This window comes from Lissotriton vulgaris, chromosome 10, assembly GCF_964263255.1.
Source record: "Lissotriton vulgaris chromosome 10, aLisVul1.2, whole genome shotgun sequence".
Lineage (NCBI taxonomy): Eukaryota > Metazoa > Chordata > Amphibia > Caudata > Salamandridae > Lissotriton > Lissotriton vulgaris.
The window spans coordinates 1,072,829,998-1,072,843,059 of record NC_141698.1 but is presented as its reverse complement, the minus strand read 5'-3'; the positions used below and the strand labels follow the sequence as shown (position 1 = coordinate 1,072,843,059).

Sequence of the window (13,062 nt, the reverse complement as noted above, 5' to 3'; positions counted from 1 at the left end):
CAGGGGACCCACATCCACCTCCCATGCCGCCCGGAGGAGAAGCAATGTAGAGGAGCAATGAGTTACCAGTGTCGGGTAGATGCGGGAGACCTTCTTATCCCCCAGGTCTCCCATAAAGACCTTTGCCTCGACCGGACTAAACTCAGGGAGAGACTCCAAGTGAGCGATACTGGGGGTGAGTGCATGACGTAGTTGTAAATAGCGGAAGAACTGGGATTGAGGCATGTGGAACTCCGCGCTGAGCTCCTGAAACGATTTGAGGGTAGTTCCAGACTTTACTTGGCCCAGCAACGAGATCCCTATGGCATCCCATCCCTCAAACCCGGCCAGAGTAGAAAGCTCCGGGAGCAGGCCATTGTTCCACAGTGGCGTTTCTGCTGTCAGTTTGCCCCACCAGCCCATTTGGCGCAGCGCCTTTCTCCATAAAGCAAAAACCACTTTCGTGACAGACGGTAGCGTCCGCCGCAGTCGGGCTGAGTATAAGATTGTGTGTAGCGTATTTTCCCCCATGAGCGAGCGCTCCAAAGCATAGGCCGGGTCCCCCCTATCGCCATACCACCATTCATTAAGAATAAGCAGCTGAGAGGCCTGGTAATAAGACAGCAGATCGGAGGTGGCCAGGCCACCACAATAGGTGGACAGGAAGCATGTCCGTAGCGCCACCCTGGCCGCACCTCCAGCCCATAGGAAGCGGCCCAGCACCGAGTTGACTTGTCGGAACCACTGCGGGCTGACAGGATAGGGGTAGTTTTGAAACTGATATAGCAGGCGTGGAAGCGCCACCATCTTGAAGATTGCGGACCTGCCGAATATGGTTAAAGGCATTCTGGACCACGTTTTGGTATCAGCCTGAACTCGCTCCCATACAGGCACAATATTGCTTTCCCAAGCAATGGTCGCCGATTCCGACAGAAACACCCCAAGGTATTTCAGCCAGTCGGACGCCACCCGCAGTCCTGCCGCCCAGGGGTCTGTTATGGCTCCACCTCCCAGCACCCACAGAGTAGACTTGTGCAGGTTCAGCCAAAGGCCGGAAACCTCTCCAAAGATACGCATAATGTCTAGTACTCGGGGCCCAGAGCGTTGCAAATCCGTGAGGAAGAAGAGGACGTCGTCAGCATACAATGCAATTCTGTCGGCTAGATCCCCACTCCACCCAAACCCATGCATCTGTGCATCTGAGCGCACCCAAGAGGCCAGGGGCTTCATAGCCAGGGCGAACAGGTATGGGGACAATGGGCATCCCTGTCTGGTTCCCCGACCAATCTGGAACTGTTCGGAGATAGCCCCAGCGACCCGTACCGAGGCCGTGATGTCAGTATACAGTAGCTTAAGGTACAACAAAAACACCGGGCCCAGGTTGAGACGGGGCAGGAGTGCAAAGAGGTACGCCCAACTAACAGAGTCGAAGGCTTTGTCCATGTCTGCTAACAGCAAAGCCGCCTGTTCACCCAAGGCCCCCATGGCGTCCACCGCTGCCTGTGCCCGCCGGATGCTATGGCGTGTCGCCCTATGAGGCATGAACCTGGCCTGGTCAGGGTGGACCAGATCCGTGATATACGGAAGTAGGCGATTCGCTAGAGCTTTTGCTAGGATTTTGGCCTCAATGTCTAGCAGGGATATGGAGCGATAAGAGTCATGCCTGTCAGGGGGCCTACCCGGCTTTTGAAACACTACAATTTCCGCATGGCGCCAATCAGATGGTAGCTTGCCCCGGGTCCGGGCCGCCTAGAGCGCACGTCGGTAGTGAGACCCTAACAGGAGGTGGAATTTCTTATAAAACTCACATGGGTAGCCACTCGGCCCGGGCGCCTTCCCGGTGTTAAGCTGCCCCAGAGCCTCCCCGAGTTCCTCAGCAGTAAGCGGAGCGTCAAGCCCCGTCCTGACCTCATCCGAGACCGCTTTCGGCGGCAGGTCATCAAGGAATTTGGCTACCTCATCTGCTTCCAGACAATCTCGTGGGGTATACTGCTCCTTGAAGTATCGGGCGAAACTAGCCGCCAGTGCAGCCGGGTCCGTCATCACCGACCCGTCATCCGCAGTGAGGCCTGGCAGTGTAATTGGTTGAAGACTACATTGACATAGCCGATGAAGCATCGTACAGGACTTATCTCCCCACTGGTAGATTCTACTCCGCGTGGCAAGCCACGCTTGCTTAGCCTCGTCATGTAAGATAGAAGCATATGACTGTTGTGCCTGCAGGAGCAACCGTATCGCAGTCTCGTCGCCCCCTCCCCGGCTACGCTGTTCTAGGGCCTCGACCTGTGCAGCTGCAGCGGTAATGGCTTCCCGGTGCTTCCGGTGGGCGGCCGTACACCAAGCAATATCGACCCCCCTTATAGTGGGCTTCATTGCTTCCCAAACCACCACAGCGTCGACATCGTCTATGAGATTGTCCCGCCAGTAATGATCGATCGCCTCTCGCACATGGTGGACATATTCGGGTTGTTGTAGGTGCCACGAGGACATCCTCCAACGGAATGACTGTCGTTTTGTATGAAGCTCTATCTTGACGAAAACTGGGGAGTGATCAGATAGCCCTCTCGGCAATATCGCAGCCTCCCGCACTCTACTCAGTCAGGCACCGGGCATAAACACATAATCCAACCGCGAGAAGGAGCCATGTACCGCAGATACATACGTGAACTCACGCGCCGCAGGTTGCATATGACGCCACACATCCACCCAGCCCATACTCTCTACCATCGCACGCAGCCGGTATGTGGGATGGAAGCGGGAGCACTCGCAGCCATATGTTGTCTCCTCTGACGGTCCACACAGGCATCCATCACCACATTCCAATCCCCCCCAACCACCGTCAAGGACTCCGGGATATCTTCCCATATTGTAAACAGCCTCTCCGACAAGGCCCATTGCAGAGGGGTAGGGGCATACACACTTCCAAAAACCACTGGTTCAGCAGCCACCATTCCTTTGACAAATATGTACCGACCCTGTGGGTCTGCCCACTGCTTCTCATGCACATAAGCCACCCTGCGATACACCAAAATAGCAACTCCTCTGGACCCTCTAGTAAATCCGGCGTGAAAGAACTGTTGGAAGCCAAACCTCTGCAGGCTAAGTACTTTGGAACCCAACATATGTGTTTCCTAAAGCAAAAGTACATCAACCGTCTCCCTTTTCCCCCAGCGCAGTACCGCCCCACGTTTGATCTTATCAAGCATCCCCCTAACATTCCAGGTTACTACACGCAGGGACTCGTTAGGGAGCGTAGTAGTCCGTTCAGCCATAGTCAAGGTGATCGCCCCAACCAGGCCCTCTGCACCACCTCCACACACCCCACATCCTACTCAGTACATCGGAAAACAGCACGTGCGGTCCCCCCACCAACCCCCGAACCCCCAAACAGCAGCATCTACCCCCGCCCGACCCCAGCCCCAAACCACCTCCAACAATCCCCCTCTCACCCCCCCTGTCCCCAACTCCCCCCACCCCTATACCTCATGGAACACTGAAGTACCTGTCGCGGCAAGGACAGCCCCGGACCCAGAACCGAGGACCCAAGACCAACCATGCCAATGGATCCCAACACCCCTTGAACTGTAAGGTCAGACCCCCCCCCCCTAGTCAACTCCCACAGCGTGTGGAGGTTGGTGGCCCCTATTAAGTTGCCTCCTGAACCCCAGCTGTGATACCACATATGTTCAAGGCATTTCTCAGAGCAGGCAGCTCCGTATCAGCGGCACCTCCCAATATGCAGTCCTGCCGTGGGACCCCCAGCAGGTCAAGGTGACACTCCTGTAGAGAAGGGCAGATCCCCCCCAGGGTTCAACGACCATTGTCAGAATGATCGGACTCCATTGTTCCACTGGTCTGCGTCGCACTGGCAGAGGCGGATCTCTTGCGTGATCGGGACCTCCGATGTCGTCCCTTCCGGGCCGGGCGGTCCGCCCGCTCCTGTGACGATCCCCTCGATCCGCCTGGGTCCAGACCCGGCTGGGCATGCGGCCTGATCTGCACAGTTTCGTCTGTCCACTTGAAGACGTCCTCCGGGGAGTCGAAGAAGTGGGTCCGGGACTGGTACACCACTCGCAGGCGAGCCGGGTATAACAAGGAGTACTGAAGTTTCAGGACCCGCAACTTGGCTTTGGCAGCCACAAATGATTGGCGTTGCTGCTGTACAAGCTTCGTGTAGTCGGGAAAAATCATAATCTTCCGATTTTCATAGGAGATGGAGCCTCTAGTTCTCGCCTCTCGCAATATAACATCACGGTTGTGATAATTCAAAAGTCTGGCAATGACTGGTCTAGGACGCTCACCCTCCGCGGATTCTGTGTCAGGGCTCGGTGTGCACGCTCAATTACGAAGCAATTAGATAGAACCCCCGGTGGGAGCCAGCTCTCCAGCCACCGGGACAGGAACTGCTCCATATCGTCCTTCTCACATCTCTCTGGAAATCCTATAAAGCGGAGGTTATTCCTGCGTGCGCGCCCTTCAGCATCCTCCACCCGAGACGCGAGATTCTTTTGGACGTGCTCCATCTCCGCCAATTTCTGTTTCAGGGTCCCAACGTCATCCTCAACCACCGAGATCCTGGATTCCGTCTCCGTGATCCACGCTACCGCATTCCGCAGGTCCTGGCGCAATAGAGTTACATCCGCGCCCACTGCCCCAATCTTGGCGTCCAGCATGTCCCTGGATTGGGCGATTGCCGCCTTGAGCGCCGCGTTGTCCGGCACCGCTCCAGTGCTGCCACTGGACGCACCAGGCCCTCCACTGGGCCCTGTAAACTTGTCAATGGGACCCTGCTTGGGCGGACCACCACCTCCCCTGGTCATTGCTGCGTGCAGTCCCACTTCCACAACACCACTGGTATCTGCGTCTGTGTGTGCTCCTCAGATCGCCAAAGGTGTCCCACCCCAATCAGCACTGGGGGCTCCTCCAACCCCGGGGGGAAGGCGGCCGCGGCTCCACGGATTCCGACGGCAGGCGGGCCCTCCAGCCGAACCAGTCAATGCGCCACAAAATAAGTCCGAGCTGGCCTAGGTTCGCCCCCACTGCGCCGCCACCACGTGCGTCCAGTCCCATGGCCCACTCCAGCACACGGCCCCCACTGCCCCACAGCCGGCTCCAACCGTTCAGCAAGTCTCAGGAGAGTCACTCACAGTTTACGGTGAGCCTCTGGGCAGCACTCCTGTCGCCGGTCTCTCATCGGCCCACCGGATGCCTCGGGGGGGGGGGGGGGGCCGCAGCCGCACCAACAAGCCGCACCGCTCCACTCTAGGGCCTCGGTTACACAGCTCCCGCCGTCGGTCTGCTCCACATGTAGGTCCGGGGCCAGCCCCCGGGCGTAGAAAACGAGGCCCCGGCCGCCCGTTGTCCACAAAGGCCACAGCAGTGCCCCGTCGCCCCAGGCACTTCCTCCACGCGCCAGATGGCCACTCGGGGCACAATATGCAAAAAAACAACCACATTCAATGATAAAATTAGGGAGCAAACTAGTATGTAAAGCACACAAATCAATTAAGAATTAAACAAATTCAATTTATTAAAAAAGTAGTACATTCAAATGTTATCTAAAAACGACATGGTCAATACAGTAATACTAAAAAGTGCACAAAGGGTACTGCACAACTATTGGATCGACAATTGTACATGCAATTAGACATACAAAGTACATAAACACATTAGTGGCAAAAATAAACTTTATCTATCGACGCGCGTTTCGGCGTTATCAAAACGCCTTCATCGGGGCACAGCCACAGCCCCACCAACTCCTGGTACGATCAGCGCCGATCCACCTCAATCTGGGCCCGGGCCAGCCCCTGGGTCGCAAAACTCGAGGCCCCGGCTGCCCGAGGTCCGCACAGGCCTCAGTGTCTTTATGCTGCTTTGGGCGCCTCTCCGATGTGCAGGGCGGCACCACAGGGCACCGCCACGGCTCCACCGATCCCCGGTGCCGCAATCCTGGGCCGGGGTATCGCCCGGCCGGTCCGTCCACCGGCCGCTGTCCGCTGACCCTCCGCTCGGTGGCCTGAAAATCGAGGTCCCGGCTCCGCCAACGGGCACTAGGCCACACTGCACCGCAGATGATCCCGGCTCACTGGATCGCCCGGGAGGACAGCTCGGCACACCGGAGAGGCCCGGGCGCCGCTAGAGACGCTCGCCACACAGGTGGTACAACTAGCGGGCTCGGGGGCCAGGATAAATAGGCAAATTGTGTCCGGGCCGGCGGGAGCTCTACAAGGCTGCGACCGCCATCTTCGCCCGCTAAGCCACGCCCCCGTCCATTCCCACTTTTGATTAACACAGAATCTACCCAGGGGAACTGAATGGACCTCAATTCCTCTTCCCTCCTTTGTGATGAATGAAATAAAACTTCTCAGATGTTCGCCTGTAATCAAAGAGGTGTATATTTTTGGGTGTAAAGACCGGTCTACCTTTTTTAGTGGAAAGAGCTTCACGTCAAAACATTTTTGGTTGCATGGGGATGCCCATGTACCACCCATGAGATACCCCTTGAAGGAACGCAACACAAAGTTCTACTTTGCTGTACTTTAGGTCTACTTGCAAGCACACATCAAGATTTGTGCTGGAACGTAAATCCCAGTTCAAGACTTTTTTTTCTAAGCATATTTTATTTGTCAAATGCACATGAAGCGGAGCTCTGTAACCCAGAGGCTTCCGTAGCATCAATATACAATATCATGACTTTATTCCTTTTACAATTTGAGAAAAGTGTCAATCAAAGGACCTGCAAATAGAACAAAACAAAAATAAACAATACACATACAATACACCCCACCCCACACCTCATCACACCAGTTCAAGACTTTTTGCAGGTATGGGTCACTTTTTGTGCACAACGCCGACACACAGCCCTGATAAATGTGGCCCAAAATATATAATTTGAATATAGGGAAACATGTCAAACTTTCTGTTTCGAAATGGAGCCACTTACATAGAGTGCATTGCATTTCAAACGACGTTTTGCACTTTGTCTTCTAACATTAAACTTTCAGCCTTGGTTTGAGAGTGCACAGAAGTGGTTACAGGTCTGCCCTCACGACTGACAGTTTCAGTGAAGGGTCCTCTTTAGAAAGACGAGTGTCTCTGGAGAACGCGCATTGGAAAGACAAGGGTTGCATGAGAGGGCTTATTAGGAAGAGGAGTTTTACAGAAGTGGTCCTCATACAAAGATGTGTCCCTGATGGGACAAGGGCCTCCTGAGTGAATGACTGACAGCACTTTTATAGAGTTTCATACCTTTAACTATAGCCTCAGACCAGCCGAGGGTTTAACAGAGGCCGGGAAGGCAATTTTACTATTCTAAATCCAGTCTCTCAATATTTGGAGAAAGTACCTCTTTCCCTAATATAGCCTGGGGGTTTATTTACTACTCCAACTCAAGTCCTGGAATACTTTGGGGGAAGTTAATAATTCCCCAAGTAATTTAACCCCTTCTCTGCGGTGGGAATTCCACCACAGCGCTACGGGGGCGGGGGGGCCAAACGGCGCTCGCATGCTCGTGACGGAGCCGCTCCATCACGAGCCGCGGTTGAGCTGTGCTCATGACGGAGCGGTTCCGTCATGACCCCGCCCGCTCAATGGAACGTCCAGCACAGGCGCGGAATTCGCGGGCCATGACGGAACCGCTCCGTCATCAGCACAGCTCAACCGCGACTCGTGACGGAGCGGCTCCGTCATGAGCATAGAAGGGATTAAGAAAGGTGTGAAAAGTAGTCACTGTACTGCAAAAAGAGCTGCCCCAGGCACTGCTCAAGGCAAGAACAAGGACTACCGTAAGCGCCTACTAAATAACTGGGGGGAGATTTACCACATTTTCACGCAGAGCAGTGCAGCCGCCGCAAATGCTGCGCTGCGTGAAAAGGAGAGAGGAGGAGAGCACCATATTTATAGAAATATGGCAGTCTCCTCCCCTTTCCCTAGCGCCGGCGCAAAAATCAGCTGCTGTGCACCACAGAGACACCTTTGTGCCACAGTGCAAGGGTGTCTGAGAGTCTAGCATACATTTTGTACTGGAAGGGTACCCTTACAGTGCAAAATACTATGCATAGAGCGACCTAAACCATTGCTCTTTTTTTGTATGTGTGCAGTACAGCGCAGCACATGTACAAAGACCGAAAAGGAAGGAGAAATGCCTACTTCAAAAGGGTGCCGTCTTCGGATGCTAAACCCGATCTACTTTATTTATTAAATTTGGTTTAGAGTCAGAAACCTTGGGTGGTGGCATGGGAATGCCCATGTTCCATCCATGGTACGCCCTCTTGGCACTAAATAGTGCAAAGCAGCGCTATATGCTGCTTTGTGTTACTTTTACATCATTTCCAGCGCAAACCAAGTTTAGCGTTGGAAAGTAAATCGGACAAATAGATTTTGCGCCTATTTGCATCACTTTTGTGATGCAAGCGTGGCGTAAATCCTTAGCAAATCTCTCAGTGGGTCTCTTAGCTCTGAGAATTACAGCATTACTAAATAATGTTCATGAGACGAGGGCTGCAGAGCTCCGTCATGCTTTCCTTTCTCTACCTGTGCAGGCCTTGCCTTGCCCCAAACATGCACGTGATGTGAAGTTCACTAGTGCTTGCAGATTGTTACATTTCGGACAGTGTCTCCAGTGGTGGGAGATGCACTGGGGAGGGGTCACATTTAATTCTCGTTAAACTCACTTGAGGCTAGCAGCTTGACCCTCACAGCTAGGGCAGAATCTGTGTCCACAACTTCCAGGTATATTTTGACATTTCTGTACCCTCCTAATGGGATTGGAAACATGCAAGGAGCCAGTTATGGGCTTTGTTTGTGGAATGTCACCGGGGAGGGCGGGGGGCTCTGTTTCAAGGCGCTTGGCATTGATGTATCTGATCATCTTATTTGCAGACCGACAAGACCTTGAGGAACCAACGAAGGTGGACAAACTCCAAGAGCCGCTGCTCGAAGCACTGAAAATCTACATCAGGAAGAGACGACCCAGCAAGCCTCACATGTTCCCAAAGATTCTCATGAAGATCACGGATCTCCGCAGCATCAGCGCAAAAGGTACCGGCTCCTGTTCTGAATGACTGGGGCAGGAAGGTCTCCAGGTTGGGTATCTCTTCTTCAGACAGGCAGATGTAAAACCCATTCCTGGTTCCTCTCCTTGGGTTTGGGTATCTAGAGCCTGCTGGCAGATCAGGGACTGTTGGGCCATCCATTTGTCACCTTAATCCCCACACAGCAGCATCATGTCCCACATCTTGGCCTTTGCCCTTAGATTCTGGCATTTAAGTAATGCCAACCCATCTCTCCCTCCTCCTTTGCATCCCCACTCAGAATGCTGCGCTGCGTGAAAAGGAGAGAGGAGAGCGCCACATTTTCCTGAAATATGGCACTGTCAAGTCAAGTCAGAAATTTGTATAGCGCACTACTCACCCAGAGGGTCTCAAGGCGCTTAAGAGAAAGGGGTTTGTTACTGATCGAATAACCGAGTCTTGAGTTGCTTCCTGAATGAGAGGTGGTTCTGGATGAGATGGAGGTGAGAGGGGAGGGAATTCCAGGTCTTAGCCGCCAGGTAAGAGAAGGATCTTCCTCCCATGGTGGCTTTTCGGATGCGTGGGATCACGGCGAGGGCTAGCCGGCGCTGAAATCATCTGCTGTGCATTACGGAGACACCTTTGTGCCATGGTTCAAGGGTGTCTCTGTGAGTCTAGAATAGGTTTTGTACTGGAAGGCTACCCTTCCAGTACAAAATACCATGCATAGACTGACTTAAACCATTTCCCCTCTTTGTATGTGTGCAGCGCACGCACAAAGGCCGAAAAGGAAGGAGAAATTAATACATTTTTCCTTCCCTGTGCCTACCTCAAAATGGTGCAGTTTTCGAACGCTAAACTGTCTACTTTATTTAGTAAATTGGGTTTAGTGTCAGAAACCTTGGGGGCGTCGCATAAGCATGCCCATTGTACACCCTCTTGGCATGAAGTAATCCAAACCAGCGCATATATGTGTTACTTTTATGTTATTGTAAAATAAATATTTTGCACTGATTTACGTCACTTTTGTGATGCAAACACGGTGTAAAATCTTTGTAAACCTCCCCCCTACCTGGTGCTTTTTGCATTGTAATCCCAAGAGGCCTCCTGACCTATCAAATGTAGGTTTAAGATCAGTTTATGTAGAAAACTACGCAGTTGGTTTGGGTTCATGGGTCAAATGCTTCCTGGAGCAGATCCCAACGTGTGTACCTACACCTTTTTTCCTCATCATCTAAACCGCTGGTATGTGGAGTGCAAAGCGAAACAAAAGGGGATGATGGACGGAGCGTTTGAGCAAATCAAACACTTACCCCCAGTCAACTGATCTGGGTTTAATCCATCACCATTCTTTAGCTCACTCAGCCACCCCAGTTCAGACATGGCCATATGCAAATCAGTCTGACCCTGTGCCTCATGGGAACAGTCCAGCCCGAACTGCCAAGCCATGTCTTCCCTGGACCAGAAACAAGCATCCTGGGACCGGTTTCGGATTCATAATCCTCATCAGCCAGGCTATCTTGAATCAAGTGGCCAAGTGAGCAAGGGACTCACGTCTGCGCATACCCTGCCAACTTAGGGCGAACAAAACGAAACAAAAGGGGATGATGGACGGAGCGTTTGAGCAAATCAAACACTCACCCCCAGTCAACTGATCTGGGATGCCATAAACCGGTCCTCGGAAGCTTGTTTCCGGTCCAGGGAAGACATGGCTTGGCAGTTCGGGCTGGACTGTTCCCATGAGGCACAGGGTCAGACTGATTTGCATATAGCCATGTCTGAACTGGGGTGGCAGAGTGGGATAAAGAACGGTGATGGATTAAACCCAGATCTTTTGACTGGGTGTGAGTGTTTGATTGATTCAGATGCTCTGTCCATCACCACCCCCCTTTTGTACCACTTTTGGCCCCCATAAGTGTGGCAGGGTATGCTCAGATGTGAGTCCCTTGCTCACTTTGCCACTGGATTCAAGCAAGTCGGGCTGAAGATGGCTGGAATGCCAGACACCGGTCCTCGGAAGCTTGTTTCCAGTCCAGGGAAGACATGGCTTGGCAGTTCGGGCTGGACTGTTCCCATGAGGCACAGGGTCAGACTGATTTGTATATAGCCATGTCTGAACTGGGGTGGCAGAGTGGGCTAAAGAACGGTGATGGATTAAACCCAGATCTTTTGACTGGGTGTGAGTGTTTGATTGATTCAGATGCTCCGTCCATCACCACCCCCTTTTGTACCGGTGTGTGGAGTACGGCAGGAATCAGCCCTGAGCCCCCTTCTTCAATCTCTACCTCTCTCTCCCCTGGCAGATCTGATCGAAACCTTGGGTGTATAGGTAAAGTCATGTGCAGACTTCACCCCATTGCTGTTTTCCTTTCAATATAGCTCGGAGGTAGACTTCAATAACTTGAAAGTTGTCAACTGCCACCACTCAATCTCCACGCAAGGAGGTGGGGACTGGACAGGTTCAAGTGAAAAAACGTTTCCTACTGCGATAAAAGATCTTCCCAAAGGGACAGCCTAAGCGGAGGATCGATGGCCATGCTTAAACAGGTTGGCATAACAGACTCTTCTTGCCCAATCCAGAGCCACAAGAATGACCTGAGCCCGGTCATGTTTGATCATCTTGAGCATTCTAGGCGGATGTCGTATATAGGCGGAAAGGCGTAGAGGATGCCGAAGCTCAACTCGCGTCGAAAAGCATAGACAAGCGAGCGCCAACTTGGAAACTCCAATGCACAACACTGCTGACAGTGCACATTCTCTTAGGAGGCGAACAGATCTAACCAAGGCTCCCCCACCACGGAATGCTCTTGCGCCACCTCCGGATGGTGATGCCATTCATGATCGACCAGGCACCGATGGCCGAGTTCGTCCGCTCTGGTGTTCAGAGAACCCACCAGCTGGTAAACCACCAGGGATACGCCCTGATGTTCCAGCCATGTCCAGAGGTGAAGAGCCTCCTGACAAAAGGTCCACAACCACATCCCACCCAGTTTGTTGCAGTACCACATGGCAGTGGTGTTGTCCGTAAACACCAGCACCACTTTCCCGTTGAGCGAGAGAACAAATGCCTTCAGTGCTAGTTTGATCGCGCAGATCTTCAAAAGGCTGATATGGAGCCGAACTCCACCAGGGACCAGATGCCTCTGATCTCAGCCTCTCCCAGGTGGCAGCCCCATCCCGTGGCCAAGAAGTGACACATCCGTCATCACCATCAGATCTGATTAGGAAAGGGAGAGGGATTTTCCTCTGACCAAATCTTGGTTTGTGAGCCACTACTTCTTTCGGTGCGCAGTAAGTGCAGGAGTTCCACTGTAATCTTGAGGTGGGAGATGACAGCCTAGGGCGAGCCTGCCTTTGACAGCCAGTCGTCGAGATAGGGGAAGATCTGCGCAGATGAGCTGCGGCAACTGCCATCACTTTTGTGAACACCGAGGGTCTCTGGTAAGGCCAAAGGGGAGCACAGTGAACTTAAAGTGCTCGTAACCCACCATAAGTAACCTGGGTCCAAGTGAGCATTTTCAACTTCTCCTTCTGAAGAAAGAAGTTGATGGTCTGAAGGTCTAGGATAAGATGCAGGCTTTTGTCCTTTTTGGGCACCAGAAAGTAGTGGGAATAAGAACCACGTCCTAATTCTGGCACGGGGACCTTCTCTATGGCCTCCTTGGCCAAGAGAGCAATAATGTCCTTGCAAAAAGTGCCAAATGATACTCCTGCATACGGTCATAAGAAGGTGGCATGGATGGAGGTGTAGTCTCAAAGGAGAGGGAGGGGCCCCGTCAGACTATCTGCAGAGCCCACCTGACTGACATGATGGACTCCCAGCAGAGGAGGTGATGGCAAATCCTGCTTCAGACTGACCAATGATGGGCCTGAAATTTCGGACTAGGATGGGTTTGTGAAAGTGCCAGAGGGGAAAAGGGTGGACTGGCCCGACCGCTGGCTCCATGACCCACGAGGATGAGGTCCCACGTCCGTGCCCATGCAGAATCTGGACAGCTTACATGGCTCAGTGGCTGGGCAGGACGTGGTTGGGTGCCCCTTCCGTAGCCACGAAAGGCAGACTGAGGGGAAC

At 53.0% G+C, this 13,062-nt stretch overlaps 1 protein-coding gene across 1 annotated transcript in view; it reads left to right on the top strand.

Annotated features, from left to right (window-relative positions):
• The window catches only part of RARB (retinoic acid receptor beta), a 336,058-nt gene that overhangs the window by 299,912 nt on the left and 23,084 nt on the right, over nt 1–13,062 (top strand). The window contains exon 7 of the mRNA XM_086942137.1: nt 8,860–9,018. Coding sequence (XP_086798263.1) covers nt 8,860–9,018 — 159 coding nt within the window. The remainder of the gene's footprint in view (nt 1–8,859; nt 9,019–13,062) is intronic.